The sequence below is a fragment of the Puntigrus tetrazona genome, chromosome 21 (genome assembly GCF_018831695.1).
Source record: "Puntigrus tetrazona isolate hp1 chromosome 21, ASM1883169v1, whole genome shotgun sequence".
NCBI lineage: Eukaryota > Metazoa > Chordata > Actinopteri > Cypriniformes > Cyprinidae > Puntigrus > Puntigrus tetrazona.
This window is the reverse complement of record NC_056719.1, coordinates 8,288,085-8,308,010: the sequence shown is the minus strand read 5'-3', so window position 1 is coordinate 8,308,010 and position 19,926 is coordinate 8,288,085. Positions and strand designations below refer to the sequence as shown.

Here is a 19,926-nt window from a genome sequence, read left to right as displayed (position 1 = left end):
GTCTGCGCTCATTTATAATTTACAGTATTAGCAGAGAGAACATTTCATTTACTGGAAGCAAATTGGATATCATAATTGAAATACAACAAAGTTAATTGAAAGAAGAGTGAGACTTTACAACCCCAAGTCCAGAAAAGTTGGGATATTTTGTGAAATGCAATAAATGAAACAATCTGATTTGTTCATTCTTTTTCTTTTTCATTTCATTGACAAAGAAAAGATGTTTTTTGACCAATGCAAATGTATTTTGTAAATACATACATATATATATTTTAAATGGTCCCTTTGGTCTTTAGGACTGACAACTTGACATCTATTTTTCCCAGCAACGAAATAAAACGTGGACTCATCTGAACACAGCACACATTTTCACTGGGATGAGCCTGACAGCATACAATCGATGTATAGCTTTCTCCTAGAGTAACAGATACTGTAGATGACAGTGGTTTTCTGAAGTTCTCCTGAGCCCAAGTGGCTATATTTAACACCGCAGCATGACAGTTTCTTACGCAGTGCCATCTTAAGAGCTCAAAGGTCAAGCACATTCAACCGAGGAACACCGTTTTGTCACAAATGCACTGATTTCTCTGGATTCCCTGCTTCTTTTCACAATATTATGGTACTTGTACTTGCATTGTGATTTTTGATTCGTTTGACACTGCTCTCATGAAATTCAGCACAAAGTGATGATCCAGCTCCGCTTGCAAAAACTGAGGTGTCCCTTTTATACCTTGACGTATTACCAGTTCACCTACTTACTGTGAACTGTTTTACAAAAGTTTATTGTGTTTATTTATACTTTTATTTAGCCTCCGTCACAACTTTTATAGAATGTGTTGCAACCATCCGAAATAAACTTTGTTCATATTTACAAAATACATTTACGTTGGTCAGTGAAAACCTTTGTTTGTACCTTTGTCAATTAAAGAGAATGATCAAATCGCATAATCTTGATTTCATTGCATTTTACAAAACATCCCAACTCTTATAATATAATCAATGATAGTAATAGTAATAGATAATAGTAATATAATCAATGTATAAACATGATAAAATACTTCAATCATTTGAACAGAATATATCTAGCTTTTTTTTTTTTTTTACGATTTTTATACTTTTAATAATAGTATTGCGCAAATGTAGATCTCAGAGAAGGGTGTTTTATTTACATATGTATACACATTTATGTTGTTGATAGATACAATAGCTTGAAAGTGTGTTCTTTATACAGTCAAAAGTGTATAATATAAGCTGTCTGCACAGGCTATGTTTTACCGTTAACAGGGCCGTCGCTAGTGTGGTGAAAGGTGGTTATGATTGTAGGGGCCCACAGCTCAGGGGGGGCCCCGGCGAACCGGCTGAAGCCAGCCCAAAAAGTGATTGAATACCGACCGATTAATTTGCCTCTTCTTGCTCTTGTACCCAACAAATCATGTCAAAGACTTGCCTTGGTGAGCGTCCTTAAGTCAAAGTAATCTGTGGAGAAAAAAACTTAAACATGCATTTTTTTATTGGACGAATGGTCTCTTAAAGTAGCCACGCCTAATTGACTAGATGCTGCTGGGGTCTTTATGTTAATCTAAAAAAAAAAGAAAAAAGAAAATCACTCACTCTTTAGTTAGTAGTGCAACTTTTTTACAGATACAAAATGAAGCATTTCTTGGTAATTGTTCGAAAAACGTGTTAACAGTTGTTTACGTTGTCATACTAACAGGTTGTCTGAGGTTTTGTTTCATTGTAATCCATTACATACTAGATGAATTTGTTCTGTCGCAGTTTAACTCTTGTCATATTTTACTACCATTTTCTAAACTATAGAAAATAAACTGATGATGTGAGAAATGTTGAAGGTGTCTGAAAAAAAATTGGTTTGACTGTATATTAAAATTGATTATTTTCTGTACCTGGACACCTACAAACATAAAAAAAAAAAAAAAAAAAAAAGGTAAATAGCACAAATAAATAAAAATAAACACCAACTACGGCCCTGCCTGTTAACCATTAACAATTAGATTTTAGCAGCAAGTCATGTAAAAATCTTTGATCATACATATAATAACAGGAAGAAAAATAAAATGAAAATATAAAAAATATATTTACATTTTAAACATCAAAATGATGCAATTTAATATAAAAGCATATGGCTCTGTTATCTTTGTCAGATAAACATTTAAATATGGCATTCATTATGATGAAATTAGATTGTTTATTAACATTGTGCAAATTATTATTTAATATCATCTCATATTATACAGTTAATGTACATTAATAGAAGGCCTTACTTTGCCTGAACGATAGCAGAAATAATATTTGAATAAAGGCCACACGGCTTCATCTCTCATGCCATAGATCAGAGGACTCAGACAGCGTGGCAGCATAAGAATAATAAGAAAGTTCAGATATCTAAGATTTATGAAGAGTGAAGAGCTGTCAGAAACTGTGTATAGTGCTTTGTTTATTGTGGCATACAGGAAAGAGGTGAGACACAGTCCCAGCTGAATCAGGTGCAAGAGCACTGTTTTAAGGGCTTTCTTAGCAGAATCTTTATCAGACGAAACAGACCTGGCTGTGATCATGATGCTAATGTATGTGAAAATAATGATCACTGCAACAGACACAAAATAAAGAACGTCAAACCCTTGAGATTTATCTATCTGCCATTTGAATAAAAACAGTTTTTCTTGTGTGCAAAATAAAACCTCTACAAATAAACCTGGATTGATAATTAACACAACAATAATGTCTGTTATAATATTAATAGAACTAAGGAGCCAGATGATTCCTATGGCGACTCCAGTCCTTTTTGGTGTGGCGATGTTGCAGTGTCTCAGAGGGAAGCAGATCGCCACGTACCTCTCCAGAGACATCAGTGCTAGTGTCAGAGGAGCGTTACGGAAAGTGCAGTAGGAGACAAAGACTAACAGCGTGCAGATGGCTCTGGTTAATTGAAGGTAATACGTACCCATAGTGTACATGACAGTTGTGAGAAGCAAAAGCACAGAGTCATTCATTAGCATGTGGCCAAAAAGAATGTAGCGCGGCGTCTCATGGAATACACGCTTGCTTCTCAGGGCAAAGAACATCACACAGTTTATGAAAAATAATAACAGAGAAATTAACATAAGCACTGAAATTTTAGCACTGGGCCCAGCATCCATTTCTACCTTAAAGATTTGCTGATAAATGAAAGGTACATCCTCAGCTGTGCCATTAGAGCCAGCCATGAGCTGAAAGGCTAGAAACAGAGAAACGAGGCTGATTAGAACAAGCATAAATCTACACTGAAGAGAGATTTGAAAGTTTGCGGCATACCTTAGACACAAACGAGTTATTCTTCAGTCAATAAGTCAGTCATTAGCCTTTCATCTGATCCAGTGGCAGATTCCAGAAACAGTGATTCTTGTCTTATACTTATAGCTGTGACACTATAGCAGACAGAACCACGTGGGTATACTGTGTCACTGGCTGCTTAAGAGGGAGGGAGAAAAAGCCACATACAAGTGTATAAAGAAACATGTGAGGGTAATTCTAAAAAGTATTTCTGATTTCATGCAAAATGTCATTCCATGGTGGTATAATTTAACACACAAACAATTAAAATAGCAATATTTATTTATAATTGTACAACAGCAGCTTTTGTTTATTGCTAAGGCGTAGTTTAGATTTGGTTATCACGTTTCATGGATTACTTTGTAAAGGCTCAAAGCTTCCACAGAATTTTTTAAATACAGAGATGATCTTTGACGGCGGGAAATAACTTTAACAAATGGACACTTGTTCAACGAAAAGAACGATCCCAAAGTCGCAATACAGTTTGTGCTAGTGTGTCAAAAACAGCTCCGTGTATTGAAGGTGATGTCTTTTCTCTCTGGTTATTTGCGCCCTCTGCTGGTGACCTTTGCGAGTGTAGCTTTCTGAATGGATAATTATGAGAATTACATATTGTTTATTATTACATCTAATGACAGATATAAACAAAAATACATTTTAAAAAGTCTGTACAGTCAGCAATGTGCAATAACGTCTTTTTACACATCAACAACAATGATAATAAGAATAATGAGGAAATTATGCAGGGTATTTTTTTTCTGCTGATACTTTGTTACAGCAACACCTACAACTCACATGAGTTTTATTTAAATTGGTAAATGCTTAACTATACATATCAATGCCGTTTGTAGCTTAAAAACAAACTAACGAATAAAGTCTTTTTTAACAGTACAAAATGTGCTGAACACAGACCTTTCATTATTTTATTTTTTTTATCGTTTTATTATTTTATGTGTTTTTGTGTTTATTTATTATTTTCTAGAAGTTTAAAACATAACAGCCGATGTGTAATTTCAGAAGTTAGAAAAAGCCCTGCGTGACAGCTTATATATTTTAAATATATATAAAAAAATCTTACAAGAAAATACAAATTTTTCACACCAATTTAATTACAAATATATATTGTTCTGTTGTTGTTCTGAAGGGAAACAATGTGGCAATAATATTTGTGATCATGATGCTAATGTGTGTGAAAATAATGATCACTGCAACAGACACAAAATAAAGAACGTCAAACCCTTGAGATTTATTTAGCTGCCATTGGGCTATGCACATAAATTCATTGAGTCAAGAGCATTAATTATCAAATGTAAAACTAAAAAACTAAAACATTTAACACCATCATCTTCTCAGGACAACAACATTGTTGATCTTACTAATGTTACTTTATTTTGCTTCGTTGGTGCGCCCCCTGCTGGAAACCTGCCACCTTGATGAAGTGAATTAAAATAAACCCGTTTTTGTTATGCCCCCTTTTAACCTACATGACAATACAAGGTTTTGCTTTATTTATTTGTAATTTTTCTAAAAATTAGCAATTTGCGCATACATTGAAATTATTTTATAAAAATGTCTTAGAAAAAAATCATCTTAAGACAAAACAAATGCACCAACATGTTTCATGATCAGTCAGTGCAAGTTTTTTTTTCAGCTGAAACAGCTCAGATCTACATTTTAGTCTAGGAATAGGCTTAAGAAAACCTGGGTTTAGTGAAAGTTTATTTATAGAAATAAGATGAGGGTGGATTATTTACATTTACACTGTATATGATAAACTATACATATGCTATACAAAGTGCCTACTAAAAGAGTCTTCCTTTAACAGTCCTAAGTGCACAAGTATAAAGATTCTTATTAGGAGAAATTTGTCAGATTCTCTACCTGATGTTGTCACTGTGAATGTCAAATTTCTATTTTACATCATGATATTTAATGTACATTAACAATGGGCCTAACTTTGCCTGAACGATAGCAGAAAAAATATTTAAACAAGGGCCACACGGCTTCATCTCTCATACCATAGATCAGAGGACTCAGACATCGAGGCACAATAAGAACAATGAGATAATTTAAATATGTCAGATTTATGAAGAGTGAAGAGTTGCTTCCAGTCATCATGTATAGTGTTCTTTCTATTATAGTGTACAGAAAAGAAGTGAGACACAGTCCCAGCTGAATCAGGTGCAAGAGCACTGTTTTAAGGGCTTTCTTAGCAGAATCTTTATCAGACGAAACAGACCTGGCTGTGATCATGATGCTAATGTATGTGAAAATAATGATCACTGCAACAGACACAAAATAAAGAACGTCAAACCCTTGATATTTATCCAGCTGCCATTTGAATAAAAACTATTTTTCTAACGTGCAAAATATAATACCAGCTAAATAACTAGGGTCAACAACTAAAACAAAAATAATGTCTGTTACAAAATTAATAGAACTAAGGAGCCAGATGATTCCTATGGCGACTCCAGTCCTTTTTGGTGTGGCGATGTTGCAGTGTCTCAGAGGGAAGCAGATCGCCACGTACCTCTCCAGAGACATCAGTGCTAGTGTCAAAGGAGCGTTACGGAAAGTGCAGTGAGAAATAAACACTAACAAAGTGCAGACAGACTTAGGTATCGGAAGAAAACAGAGAGCTATTGTGTACATAATAGTAGTGACCAGCAAAAGCACAGAGTCATTCATTAACATGTGGCTAAAAAGAATGTAGCGTGGCGTCTCATGGAATACACGCTTGCTTCTCAGGACAAAGAACATCACACAGTTTACAAAACAGAAGAACAGAGATGTTAACACAGCCACTGCTGTTTTGGTGCTGGGCCCAGCATCAATGTCTATCTTATAGATTTGCTGATAAGTGAAAGAAGACTCATCCTCAGTCGTGTCATTGGACCCTGCCATAAGCTGAAAGACAAGAAACAAGATTAATCAGTGCAAGTTATGCTGAAGATCATGTCCAATGCAATGTAACATTTTTTTATCTTTTGCTTATGTTGATTGTGATTTTTTAAAAATCTGCATAGGTGCAACAGACTCCAGATATTAACCTTCCATCCGCTCCAGCTGCAGATTCCACAAAAAATGCATTCCTCAGTTTATCTAGCTGTTATATGGTGGCACACACAACCACGTGAGTATACTGTGTGTGTCACTCAGAAGGGGGGGGGTCTTTTTATTTAATGATATATTTATGATTACAAATTGTATTGCCAAAAAACCCCAAAAAGCCTGATTTTTGCTGGTCACCTGAATCTTTTTTTGTTTTGTTTTTGTTTTTTGTTTTTTTCAGATGAACGGATTATTTCTTGCACATGTTTAAAGAGTGTGCATCTGTGTGAGACAATTAAAGTCACGGAAAGAACAGTGAAAGGTTAGTTTATGCTGCATGTATAATAAGGAAATTTAAGAGAGGATGTTGATTATGCTACCACGAGACTTATTAGTTCAAAATTATTAAATGTCAGCGATAAAATTAATAACTAAAATATTTAACTCCCTCATATTCTCAAGCATAAAACATAAACAAAAAAGAACGTTCTACCAAAGCGATTTAATTTTATTCGTCGCTGCGCCCCCTGCTGGTGACCTTTGCAATCTTGGTGAGATTAATTAAAATAAGCTTTTTGTGGTTGTTGTTGTTGTTAGCAAACCCCGTTTTTAAGCTACATGAACAGAAAATGCAGGGTTTTGCTTTATTTATTTCAATTCGTCAAACAAATTTGCCAGGACTACATAAAATCTTTGCTTGATTCAAAAGGCAGCTAGCTCACATAGCCTTGAAGAATCTACAAAGACTGTTGCTGCTGTTACGTCTAGACATGTTAAAAACAAGAGAAATGTACGGTAAGTGTGGCTTCTTAAGCATTTCTCACATTTCAAACACATATTATATGGAATAACTTTGACTGTAGGTTTTTAGAGCTGTTAAAATGTTTGCTCACAAAGATGAAAGCGGATTGTTGAAGGGGAATTTAGAAAATAGTACAGTTATAGATGAACTAAAGCCAGATGTAATAAACAAGATTTAGATAATAAAGCAGGAAGTCTGTTTTAACATTAAACGTGAAAAAAATCAAGATCATTATTTTACTAGTCATTAGGTTACATGATTTAAATAGGGTTCATGAAATATGAGTAGTTTATTTTAACAAATAAAAAGTACTAAATATTGACGTGTAATTAGATATTTGATCAACACGCAAGTAGTTTCACCCACTCACAAGCAAAAGTGTCTCAGCTTCATTAAAAAAAAACAATAAAACAGAAGAAACAGTAAGTTAGTTCAATCATTTATTTATAGACACAAAAGCCTAAAAGAGTCTTCATTTAACAGTCCAAAGTATACAAGTGCATAAAACAGGCTGTCTGCGTAACCTATAAACATTTTGTTTGTTTTGTTTAAAAGAGACTTTAGAAGAAATCAAAAAAACATTTTTATATGAACAGACCTGATATTACCGCTTTAAATGTCAAATTTTTATTTCACATTCTCTTAGATTACACATTTAATGTACATTAACAATTGACCTTACTTTGCCTGAACGATAGCAGAAAAAATATTTGAACAAGGGCCACACAGCTTCATCTCTCATACCATAGATCAGAGGACTCAAACACCTCGGCAGAATAAGTACGATAAGATAATTTAAATATCTCAGATTTATGAAGAGTGAAGAGTTGCTTCCAGTCATCATGTATAGTGTTCTTTCTATTATAGTGTACAGAAAAGAAGTGAGACAGAGTCCCAGCTGAATCAGGTGCAAGAGCACTGTTTTAAGGGCTTTCTTAGCAGAATCTTTATCAGACGAAACAGACCTGGCTGTGATCATGATGCTAATGTATGTGAAAATAATGATCACTGCAACCGACACAAAATAAAGAACGTCAAACCCTTGATATTTATCCAGCTGCCATTTGAATAAAAACAGTTTTTCTAATGTGCAAAATATAATACCAGCTAAATAACTAGGGTCAACAACTAAAACAAAAATAATGTCTGTTACAAAATTAATAGAACTAAGGAGCCAGATGATTCCTATGGCGACTCCAGTCCTTTTTGGTGTGGCGATGTTGCAGTGTCTCAGAGGGAAGCAGATCGCCACGTACCTCTCCAGAGACATCAGTGCTAGTGTCAGAGGAGCGTTACGGAAAGTGCAGTGAGAAATAAACACTAACAAAGTGCAGACAGACTTAGGTATTGGAAGAAAACCAAGAGCTATTGTGTACATAATAGTAGTGACCAGCAAAAGCACAGAGTCATTCATTAACATGTGGCCAAAAAGAATGTAGCGTGGCGTCTCATGGAATACACGCTTGCTTCTCAGGACAAAGAACATCACACAGTTTACAAAACAGAAGAACAGAGAAGTTAACACAGCCACTGCAGTTTTAGTACTGTGTCCAGCATCAGCATCTATCTTATAGATTTGCTGAAAAGTGAAAGAAGACTCATCCTCAGTTGTGCCATTGGACCCTGCCATAAGCTGAAAGACAAGAAACAGAGAAACAAGGCTACAAAGTTATACTAAAGATCATGTCCAAAGCAATTTGATGCAAGATATTTAAAAATCTGCAAAAGCTTCCACAGACTCCAGACATTAACCTTCCATCTGCTCCAGCTGCATTCTGCTCCCAAAGTTGTATAGCTGTTATATGGAGGCACCAGAACCACGTGGGTATAGAGGAAGCACGTGGGTATACGTGCCACTCAGTGGGTTGGAGCTTTTTAAGGATCTCTCACTAAAGCTTACTCGCCTGTTGTGATCCATTGTCTTCACATATCTGTTTAAAAAACCTCACAATTGAGTTAAATCCAGATAAATTCAGATGTTTCTTCCTATCACGGCCACGGGGGTTTGATTCCTGTTATGTGGTGTCCACTGGTATCCACCCTGGAGGGATCCAGCTCTGCTCTGGTGGCCACCTAATGCTGAACCTACGCTCCTGTGGTGAATCTATTGTCCTTGATAATGCTGCTCTCTCCCATGCTGGAAATAGGTTGCTGCTGAACGTCCTCTCACAACTGAATCGCAACAGGATATATTTTGAACTATACGCAGCTTAAAGTCAAAGTAACAACTTTACATGCAACCACAGAGAACTGTAGACATGTACAAACGTGTGAAAATGGATTTTTAGGAAATATTCTTTGTTACATATTTTTGGCCAGGGACAAGACGTTGTTGTTGGACCAGTGTTTGCTTTAACAGGCTTATTCAAGTCCTCTTTTATTTGTTTTAGTTATTTTTATCAATTGCATCTCCCACATATGTGTGTTTTAGCAAGACGGCCTGTGGTACAAGTTGGTAGATACTTGTCAGGTTACATGTCACTACTCTGCTTTATTCATTTAAAGCCTGGACACCACCACATAAAATGTGGCTTTTTGGTAATGACTGTCCTACTACAGAATTTAACACGGAGTAACAGCTCACTACTAATTACAAAAGACACTGTAACAGTCACAATTCCAGTTTAATTTTTCATCAATTAAATACTTAAGTTATCCTTTGACTATATTCTGGCTTACCATTTAGTGGCGAAAAGTTTTTTTGGCCTGATGCCAAACTTACTCAGAACCCTTGCGCAAGAGGCAGCAGACTTGGAGCTTGGAGAGGGTAAAGTGGCTCTTCGTGGCTCTTTACTACATCTACTTTATGTCACATTTTTAAGGAATACACATCTGCATTGAATAATATGGGTCACCTGATTAATCTAGTCCACCCTGTCTTTTTTCTTAAGTTTCATCCTGGTCCCTGTCTCCAACCTCAGGAGTGCTCTATTTTCTAAAGCAGAGATCAAACTTGCCTTGGTGGATCCCCAGTGCTGCATATTTTGTATGTCACAATCATCTAACAGAACTGATTCAACTCATCAGCTCGTTACCAGTGAGATCAAGACCTGATTTTGGTGTGTCTGAGATATACAAAACAAGCAGTGCTTGGGATCCTCTAGGACGGTTTTGAAAGCCACTACTCTAGAGAACTGACCATTTAACCATTTGACACACATCACCTCCTTAATCAATGACTAGATTGTTGGACCTGTAACCCAAAGGTCGTGGGTTTAAGTTTCAGAACCAGCAGGGATTGTATGTGGGGGGAGTGAATAACCAGAAAAAGTCTTTAATTTTTTTGAGTTCAGCTCATGAAAAATGAGCAAAGGGTTGCATTTATGATTTTGTTCAGTATAGAATATGAAAAGGAATAAAATTAAAACACAACAAAATTACATAGCCATAATGGTTAATGTATAAATAAATATTACATGAAATTCAGCACATATATATTTCTCACTGAGTTTGCCCACTGACTGTCTTTAAATTATTTCAGCAGAGAATAAGTTGATCTGAGAGTTTGGCAAACATGTTTAATATTGCAATTATGATATTGTGATTAAAGTTTTTGCATCTTGCAGGCTACAATATTTTTTTCCATACAGTTAATGTACATTAATAGAAGGCTTTACTTTTCCAGAACGATAGCAGAAAAAATATTTGAACAAGGGCCACACAGCTTCATCTCTCATACCATAGATCAGAGGACTTAGGCAACGTGGTAAGATAAGAATAATAAGAAAATTTAGATATCTCAGATTTATGAAGAGTGAAGAGTTGCTTCCAGTCATCATGTATAGTGTTCTTTCTATTGAAGTATACAAAAAAGAGGTGAGACACAGTCCCAGCTGAATCAGGTGCAAGAGCACTGTTTTAAGGGCTTTCTTAGCAGAATCTTTATCAGACGAAACAGACCTGGCTGTGATCATGATGCTAATGTATGTGAAAATAATGATCACTGCAACAGACACAAAATAAAGAACGTCAAACGCTTGATATTTATCCAGCTGCCATTTGAATAAAAACAATTTTTCTAACGTGCAAAATATAATACCAGCTAAATAATCAGGGTTCACAGTTAAAACAAAAATAATGTCTGTTATAATATTAATAGAACTAAGGAGCCAGATGATTCCTATGGCGACTCCAGTCCTTTTTGGTGTGGCGATGTTGCAGTGTCTCAGAGGGAAGCAGATCGCCACGTACCTCTCCAGAGACATCAGTGCTAGTGTCAGAGGAGCGTTACGGAAAGTGCAGTAGGAGATAAAGACTAACAGAGTACATATGGATTTAGGTATTGGTAGGAAACACAGAGCCACTGCATACATTATGATAGTGACCAGCAAAAGCACAGAGTCATTCATTAACATGTGGCCAAAAAGAATGTAGCGTGGCGTCTCATGGAATACACGCTTGCTTTTTAGAGCAAAGAGCATCACACAGTTTACAAAAAAGAAGAACAGAGATGTTAACACAGCCACTGCAGTTTTGGTGCTGAGCCCAACATCCATTTCTAGATTAAAAATTTGCTGATAAGTAAAAGACACATCTCCAATTGTGCCATTGGACCCAGCCATTACCTGAAACACAAGAAACAAAAATTATTTGCAAAAGTTACATTAATGTGATCTTTTTATATCTATTTGAATTAAAGATTACTATAAAGTTGGCTTAAGATGCAACAGACCTCTTACACAAAAATGCCACCTTTCTGCAATAAGTCAGATATTAATCTCCCATCTGCTCCAGCTGCAGATTCCACAAACAAAAGCATTCTGCTGCTGAACTTATATAGCAGTTACATCAGAGATTATTGTGTTAGAGATACCAGGGTCCACGCCTCTACCATTGAAGAAAGTGTAACAGCCCACTTTGATCATGTGTATCATCATAACCAATTAAATCACAGCCTCGATGTCACTGAAATTGTGCAACAGTTTATGGACCTGTCACAAATTGCGCCTTAAATGCATTACAAAATGTCACTTTGTCTGTCGGGTAGAAGTCTGGCTTAGCAAAAGTGCACAGCAAAGGTGGTTTTTACAAGCTCCCTTCTGAAATCTAAAATGGCAAATGGCACACTCTACAGTCTCTATAGGCAAACATGTTGAAGATTAGTTAACATACTGTCATTTTTTAATAAGTTGTTTATCCTGCATATTAATGTCTCTCTTCTATGGACATTGATTTAAAAACCAGCATTGTGGTCTCTTTATCTCTAAACCATAGCATTACCTTTCTTTGCTAACCTAAGTTAGACACTTGCCTTCAAGCGGCTTTGGTTATACTGTGGCAAATTTTGTGTAGCCAAAACGTCATATGGACTGCATATGGTCTGCGAATCTTGAGTACTTTGAATGGGAGGGCTGGCCATTGAAGGTATGAGTGACAGGTAAAGCAACTAATCATGTTTCATTTTGTCTTGTCAGGGCCAAGTCCATTTGGAAATGGAGAACTAGTGGCCTGAGGCAGAGCAGGGCAACCCAGCAAAAGCAGGGGTGCAGGGAATGCTTGCGGAGCAAAGAACCAGGCCGGAGCAGACAGAGCATTGGTTCTTCAGGGCGAGTCGACACAAGGTGAGCGTTTGCAAATGACTTCCATAGCCATGACGGGACAGGGAGATAGCTCACAGGCAGCCTCCTAAGCTGTGGCCAGGCAGGAAGAGGTCTTGCAGATAGCCTTCTTTGCAGTGACTTGACAGGGTGAGAGTTCATAGACATGAGAGTTCATAGACATTTAATAGCCATGAGCGAGCAGAATGAGGAATAACATAGCCTCCATAGCCATGAATGGGCAGCATGGGGAATTACGAATGACCTCCATAGCTGTGACAGGGCAGGACAAGGAATTAGAAATGGCCTCCATTGCTGTGACAGAGCAGGATGAGGACTGATGAGGATTAATGACACCTCCAAAGGTTCTGCAGTGCAGTGATTGCCGCCACCTCTGGAGGTTCTACAGTGGTATCCTCAGGGGGAAGACAGAGTTCAGTGAAGGTCTCCATAACTGACTCCATGACTCGGCCCAGGGGAATCTGTTCAAAAATAAAGGGATTCAAAAGAATTGATACTGGTTTGGGAATGCTCGTACAGACATTAGTGGCAGATCCTCTGCACTACAAGACAGTCTGGGGTACTAAAGAACTGACCTCAAAGATCCGGATGCATCAAACAGGAAGTGACAGGGCTTTAGATAGAGGACAAGTTCTGTGAATACTCTGGAAGATCAGTTATGACGTCATGTGTCTCTGGATGATCTGCTCTGACATGATCATTGTCCTGCTGCAGAGGCCGGGTTCATTTCAGCTTGAAGTCACAAACAGAAGGCCAGACATTGTCCTTCAGCATTTTTTGGTAGAGAGCAGAATTCCATTTGTCACAGCAAGCCTTCCACATCCTGAAGCAGCAAAACAGCCCCAGACCATCACACTACCACCACTATATTTTACTGTTGGTTATGATCTTTTTCTAAAACGCTAAACTACTTTTACACCAGATGTAATGGAACACACATCTTCCAAAAAGTTCAATTTTTGTCTTGTCAGTCCACAGAGATGTTCAAGCATCATCAATATGTTTTCTGGCAAAACTGAGATGAGTCTTTATGTTCTTTTTGCTCAGCAGCGGTTTTTGTCTTGGAACTCTGCCATGCAGGCCATTTTTGCCCAGTGTCTTTCTTATGGTGCAGTTATGAATACTTACTTTACCTGAGGCAAGTGAGGCTCTTTTGTGACCTCTTGGATAAGTTGTTGCTGCACTCTTGGGGTAAGACTCTTGGTCGGCCAGCACAAGGTTCACCCTTGTTCCATGTTTTTCACCCATTTGTGGATATTGGCTCTGACTATTGTTTGCCAGAGTCCCAAAGGTTTAGATATGGCTTTATACCCTTTTACAAATTGATAGATCTCAATTACTTTCTTTTTCATTTGTTCCTCAGTTTCTTTGGTTCTCAACATGATGTGTAGCTTATAAGGATCTTTTGGTCTACTTCACTTTTTTACACAGGGCCATGTGGGTTTGGATTTTGTTTTCCCTACATTTAAAAACTGCATGTTGTGTTTACTTGTTATCTTTGATCATTTTAAATTTGCTTGATGGTCTGAAACATTAAAGTGTGACAAGCAGGCAAAAAAAAAAAAATCAGGAAGGGGCCAACACTTTTTCACACAACTTTATGTTAAAGATAATTCAAGGGCAGTCCGATAAACAAACAAATGTCAATCTGTGGCAAACTTTATCCAAAAGAGAATAACAGAGCAAAAATTCAAATACCAGGCAGAGGTCAGAAGAAAACAGAAGAAAAAAATATAATATAAGGGTGTGATGTCACACCTTGTGGATTCTCTCGCCTCACTATTTACCTCCCTATCCCATAAGGATCTTCCCTTTTTTGCCCCATGGTTGAGCTGAGTGTGGATTTGGAACTGTGGAGCTCTGAAGGAGTGTTTGTGGATTCATATGTTGATCTGCTCCCTCTTCTCTCTGCTTATAACCCTCTGAACTTTTGTTCCCACGTCTGGCCCAAAGAAGGCTGCTGTTCCCTCGTCTCTCTGACACTGCCTTGGACTGTCGTCGACCAACTGTCACCTCAGGACTCCATTCCTCCGGCTGTGACTCTTCCTTCCATCCTTCTGGCTCAGTCAAGGCTGATCCTGAGGCATGAGGATGTGCCTTCCAGGGATCTATCCCTGTGACCTACCCGGCGTCCCATTGTGGATACTATCCACCCTATCTGCCCTACATAGTATTGAAAGTTACTAAAATATAGGATTTTGAATAGATAGCATGCACATTGGAGCATAGGTCTAGATTCTCCCTCTTGTTGATTAACCATTGACTACCTCTACTAACTACCCCTTGTTAAGGGGTATTTAAGGTGTTATCGGCCTCATACTTCCTTGTCTAGCATTCTACATCTATTAGTGCTACTGGTGTCTCTTGCCTGCTTCGTGTAAGCCCTTGGTTTGTTCAATAAGGACGGATATTCCTTCTACTTCAATTTCTCTATGCTCCTTGCTCCTCACTCCTCACAGTAGACATCCTGACAGTACTGCAACAAAGACATTATAACTGTCTGATAATGATGATCTGTGATTCTGTTACATTTTTATTGTCTTTAGCTTTTACATGGTTTTTAAAGAGTGTGCATGTTCATGAAAAACTGAACACCTAAACTTGTTGCAGTGTTTTCAAAAGAAACAGGTGAAAGAACAAATCTAGCTTACTCCCACAATGCAAATGGTGCAATCTGTCATCAGTAAATTTTTGTTAAACTACCTTGCATTGCTTAGATTTGAAATTTTGGAAGCTTTATTGTAGTTATTGTACTGTAGAATGTGAAGTTTTGATTCATAATATGGATTGCTAAGTTCATTTAGATGGTTTTAAAGAGTTGTATGTCTGCCAAATATTGTCTTATCCGAAAAAAACCCAGTGAAAATGGAAAGGTTATTTATTCAGCCTTCAGATTATGAAGATTCTTATATCTCAGGTTTGAAAAATTGACACCTTTGTCTGGTTTTGTGGTCCAGGGTCACATTTATTTATTTATTTATACAAGTTACATAGGTTACAGAATTAAGTAAGCCGAACTCTACAGACAAAATTTAAATATTCAGTGAATCCATGCTGTTTTAGGATCATGGTGTATATAATAATATGATATACTGCTTTTCTAACATAGGCTCAGATAATAGTGGGCCATTTATATATAAATTTGTTTAGTTTGTACCCTAAATATTTCTTGCTTTAACAGTGTACAAGTACATAAAATAAAATGTGTGCATGTATTTCATAAAGATTATATAGAATATGGCACTCCTGTTTTTCATTATTCTTTTTTTTTTCCTTTTTTTTCTTGTGCAAGAGACATTTGATATTTAGGCGGCCAGGCATGTTGAAACTTGTCAACAACTGCTTCTGTATTATGAAATATGAAATAGGAAGCATGAAAAATAAATAGAAAAAGATATAAATAATAAATAGTATATGTTAAATTATGCATGTGTACATCATTTACAATTACAATTTTTTTTTTTTAAATTTGCAGATAATAAGTTAATTTCAGAGTTTGCTAAGAATTGCTTGAGGGCACTAACAACAGATTTAATCATCATGTGATTGACTTAAAACCTGTTCATCACCATCTCATATTTTAGAGTAAGCTTTAATGCATTTGTATAGAGCATTAGTTCACAGTACGTCTACAACATGTGAAAATCAGTCCATGAACCAAACAAACACACATGGGTGCAACATTTGATCATTTCTTTTCTTTTTTTGTCACCATTTGCATATAAAATTGTTACATCCTCTCATACCATACAATTAATGTATGATAACTGAGGGCCTTACTTTACCTGAACAATAGCAGAAAAAATATTTAAATAAAGGCCACACGGCTTCATCTCTCATACCATAGATCAGAGGACTCAGACACCTCGGCAGAACAAGTACAATAAGATAATTTAAATATCTCAGATTTATGAAGAGAGACGATCCGCTTCCAATCACTGTGTATAGTGTTCTTTCTATTGTGGCATACAGGAAAGAGGTGAGACACAGTCCCAGCTGAATCAGGTGCAAGAGCACTGTTTTAAGGGCTTTCTTAGCAGAATCTTTATCAGACGAAACAGACCTGGCTGTGATCATGATGCTAATGTATGTGAAAATAATGATCACTGCAACCGACACAAAATAAAGAACGTCAAACCCTTGAGATTTATCTATCTGCCATTTGGCTATAAACAGTTTTTCGAGTGTGCAGAATGCAATATCTGCTAAAGAATTGGGGTTAACACGTAAAGCAAGAATAATGTCTGTTATAATATTAATAGAACTAAGGAGCCAGATGATTCCTATGGCGACTCCAGTCCTTTTTGGTGTGGCGATGTTGCAGTGTCTCAGAGGGAAGCAGATCGCCACGTACCTCTCCAGAGACATCAGTGCTAGTGTCAGAGGAGCATTAAAGAAAGTACAGTATGATACAAAGACTAACAAAGTACAGATGGATTTAGGTATCGGAAGAAAACAGAGAGCCAATGTGTACATGACAGTAGTGACCAGCAAAAGCACAGAGTCATTCATTAACATGTGGCCAAAAAGAATGTAGCGTGGCGTCTCATGGAATACACGCTTGCTTTTTAGAGCAAAGAGCATCACACAGTTTACAAAACAGAAGAACAGAGATGTTAACACAGCCACTGCAGTTTTTGTACTGGTGGCAGCATCCATGTCCAGCTTAAAGACTTGCTGATGAGTGAAGGATACATCCCCTATTGTGCCATTGTACCCCGCCATAAGCTGAAAGACAAGAAACAGAGAAACAATACTGGAGAGAACAGTATATAGTGTAAGTCAAGCAGTTGGTTCTTGCCAAAAAATGTTTTCTATCAAGACATAACAGACCTCAGACACAAACGCTTTGCCCTTCTGCTGTGAATAAGTTAGATATCAGCCTTCTATCTGCTCCAGATTCTCAACTTATATAGCTGTAAAGGGATGGAAAGAAAGACAGATGGGGAAAAAAGTATATGTGGGTGGGGGTGACATATGGGATTTTAGAGTGATGTCATTTAAAAAAAATAAATAAATATTACCATGTCATCAAATCGATTAGAGTGCACCGATAATTTAATATATTTGAGAAATTTCAGTATTCGGTTGGTATAAAACCTGATGATCATGTTCTATATAAAGAGTTTATATGCAGAAGTGCCTTCTAAAATTGTCTTCTAAAATTAGCATTCTTCTCTATGTACAGTAGGATCAGTATTTTTTTTTAATGGCTAGAAACAGGTTGTTTTTGTTGCAATTAAAGTGAAATAATTAAACATAAATATAGGTTCCTGAAAAAAAATGCTTGTTATAGAAGAGATGTTCAGATGGCACTCAGAGCCTTCTGAACTCTTTATAGAATGAAAATGTAAAAGAATAGCAGAGTCTAAACCACAGTGAGTAATAACAGCACAGAAAAAGATATAGCTATATAGCATACATAAGGTTTTTATGTATGTATATATCTACCTATGGTAACGCTTTAGTATTGGTATTTAAGTACTGTTTATTTTTAATTAAAGTACATATTCTGAATAGCAAAATCCTAATCTTCCCCAATACCTAAAGTTAACAACCACCTTACTAAGTACTAAGCAGCAAATTATGAGATAAAAAATAAGCCAGTCAAATTCTTTTTGTTTTAAATAACTAAAAAAGTGTCAAGGACAGAACTGGAGTACAATTATAATAAACAATGTGTGGACGCTGATATAGTTATGTTACAGTATTTGTGTGTAGATGAACATGCACAAAGATGAAGATGATGATTAACAGTCTTTAATCCACACAAGATATAATTCACACAAGAAAGGCTGGTAACACACGTAAACATTGACGATATCTGATCAACTAACACTGAACAGATAGGAACTTAAATACAAGAAAAAATAGCGATCAAGACATAGATTTGATGAAAAGCTATTTAAAACGGTATATGTTTTATGGGTTTAATTTAACTGAGGTCTATGTATGTTATCCAGCACTTTACGGCCCCAGACAAGAAATGCCACATATCAATATCAGCAGACTGAAATTTGGTTTAATAAACAAATATAAATAAATGATCAGGTTGTTGTGTTAATTTATGCTAATGATTGAGAAAAGTGCCTAATCTTTTAATAAGGTTATGGGGGTAACGTTGTTTTGCTATACTGAAAAACACAGTCCTGAACTGCTCCCTGATCTCCTCATTATGACAAGTATGAATTATTTATGATCGGTCTGTCTATCAAGTGTGTTTGTGAAAACATGGCTTCCTTGGGAATATAAGCCTCTGTGTATGTGGAGCAGCCTTACTCGTGAGGGTACCCAAACAAAGACAGGCAAAACAAAGATTAAACATGTATAAACAACATAATCTGTTGCTCAGGGGACCTTTTTCAGGCCAAAAAACCCTGAATGGATAGAGAGATGGAGCAGGTTAACATGGTGTTCGCCTTAAAAATGCAATAAAATATGATATATAGAACCATATACTCCTTATACTTTCCATTTTACTTAATATTTGAACATACTTGGTGGATTAACTAACATTAACCAACAGCAAACCCATTGTTATAATATTTATTATTAGGTAATAAACGCTATTGTTAAAATAATGATTTATTTTAACAAAATAGATATTTTAAGAAATGTAGCATTATATCAATGTCTCATCAATAGATCCTCTACAATGAATGGGTCTCCAAACAGCTGATAAAAAATCATAATAATCCATAAGTAATTCACTAACAACATTGCTTTCTTGTTAGATGAGATGTTATGCATAGATTAACCCCCTTTAACAAGAGAAAACGGTCAAACGGTCATTTTAATGTGAGAGGATAACTTATATGGATCATGGATTTGCATTTTGGCCGGAAGCAACAGTTTAAGGTTAAAATGCCTTAATTATGGATTTATGACAAACACACAGCTTCACTTCACAAGAAGCTCAGGTCAGTTCAGTAATAAACTTTTGCAAATGCTGAAATTAACATTAAATAAAACATGCTATTGTAGTTCATGTTAACAGATTTTTCTTATATGTATGGATGTATGTATGCATAAGTTCATCCACGACTTACTTAACACTGTTGTATCAAGAGAATTAGCTGTACTTCTTCTCGACAGCACCGGCCCTCAATGAAAAGACTGTCTCTAAAGAGCTTTGTTTTTCCACTACATAACGACGTGTCATGGACTGAAATGGCAGAAAGATTT

At 36.5% G+C, this 19,926-nt stretch overlaps 4 protein-coding genes and 1 pseudogene across 4 annotated transcripts; all 5 read right to left on the bottom strand.

Moving 5' to 3' along the window:
* Window positions 1-2,255: 2,255 nt before the first annotated feature.
* On the bottom strand, window positions 2,256-3,224 carry LOC122326009 (odorant receptor 131-2-like). Its single transcript, XM_043220683.1, has one exon. It carries the CDS (start codon window positions 3,222-3,224, stop codon window positions 2,256-2,258), a length of 969 nt encoding a protein of 322 aa, XP_043076618.1.
* Window positions 3,225-5,259: 2,035 nt separating this feature from the next.
* LOC122326954 lies at window positions 5,260-6,243 on the bottom strand (annotated as a pseudogene).
* Window positions 6,244-7,838: 1,595 nt separating this feature from the next.
* Window positions 7,839-8,813, bottom strand: LOC122326925 (odorant receptor 131-2-like). The gene has a single exon (XM_043222141.1). The coding sequence runs from the start codon at window positions 8,811-8,813 to the stop codon at window positions 7,839-7,841; it is 975 nt and encodes a 324-aa protein (XP_043078076.1).
* A 1,960-nt stretch (window positions 8,814-10,773) lies between these two features.
* LOC122326967 (odorant receptor 131-2-like) lies at window positions 10,774-11,982 on the bottom strand. The gene is made up of 2 exons (XM_043222194.1): window positions 11,971-11,982; window positions 10,774-11,748 (listed from the first exon to the last, which is right to left on the bottom strand). The coding sequence occupies exon 2, from the start codon at window positions 11,743-11,745 to the stop codon at window positions 10,774-10,776; it is 972 nt and encodes a 323-aa protein (XP_043078129.1). The 5' UTR covers window positions 11,746-11,748; window positions 11,971-11,982.
* Window positions 11,983-16,494: 4,512 nt separating this feature from the next.
* Window positions 16,495-17,466, bottom strand: or92a1 (odorant receptor, family 92, subfamily A, member 1). Its single transcript, XM_043222185.1, has one exon. The coding sequence runs from the start codon at window positions 17,464-17,466 to the stop codon at window positions 16,495-16,497; it is 972 nt and encodes a 323-aa protein (XP_043078120.1).
* Between the last annotated feature and the right edge of the window lie 2,460 nt (window positions 17,467-19,926).

Bases quoted from the DNA above. Each gene is read 5' to 3' on its own strand.
- LOC122326967 (XM_043222194.1), bottom strand. From the start codon at position 11,745: ATGGCTGGGTCCAATGGCACAATTGGAGATGTGTCTTTTACTTATCAG.
- or92a1 (XM_043222185.1), bottom strand. From the start codon at position 17,466: ATGGCGGGGTACAATGGCACAATAGGGGATGTATCCTTCACTCATCAG.
- LOC122326009 (XM_043220683.1), bottom strand. From the start codon at position 3,224: ATGGCTGGCTCTAATGGCACAGCTGAGGATGTACCTTTCATTTATCAG.
- LOC122326925 (XM_043222141.1), bottom strand. From the start codon at position 8,813: ATGGCAGGGTCCAATGGCACAACTGAGGATGAGTCTTCTTTCACTTTT.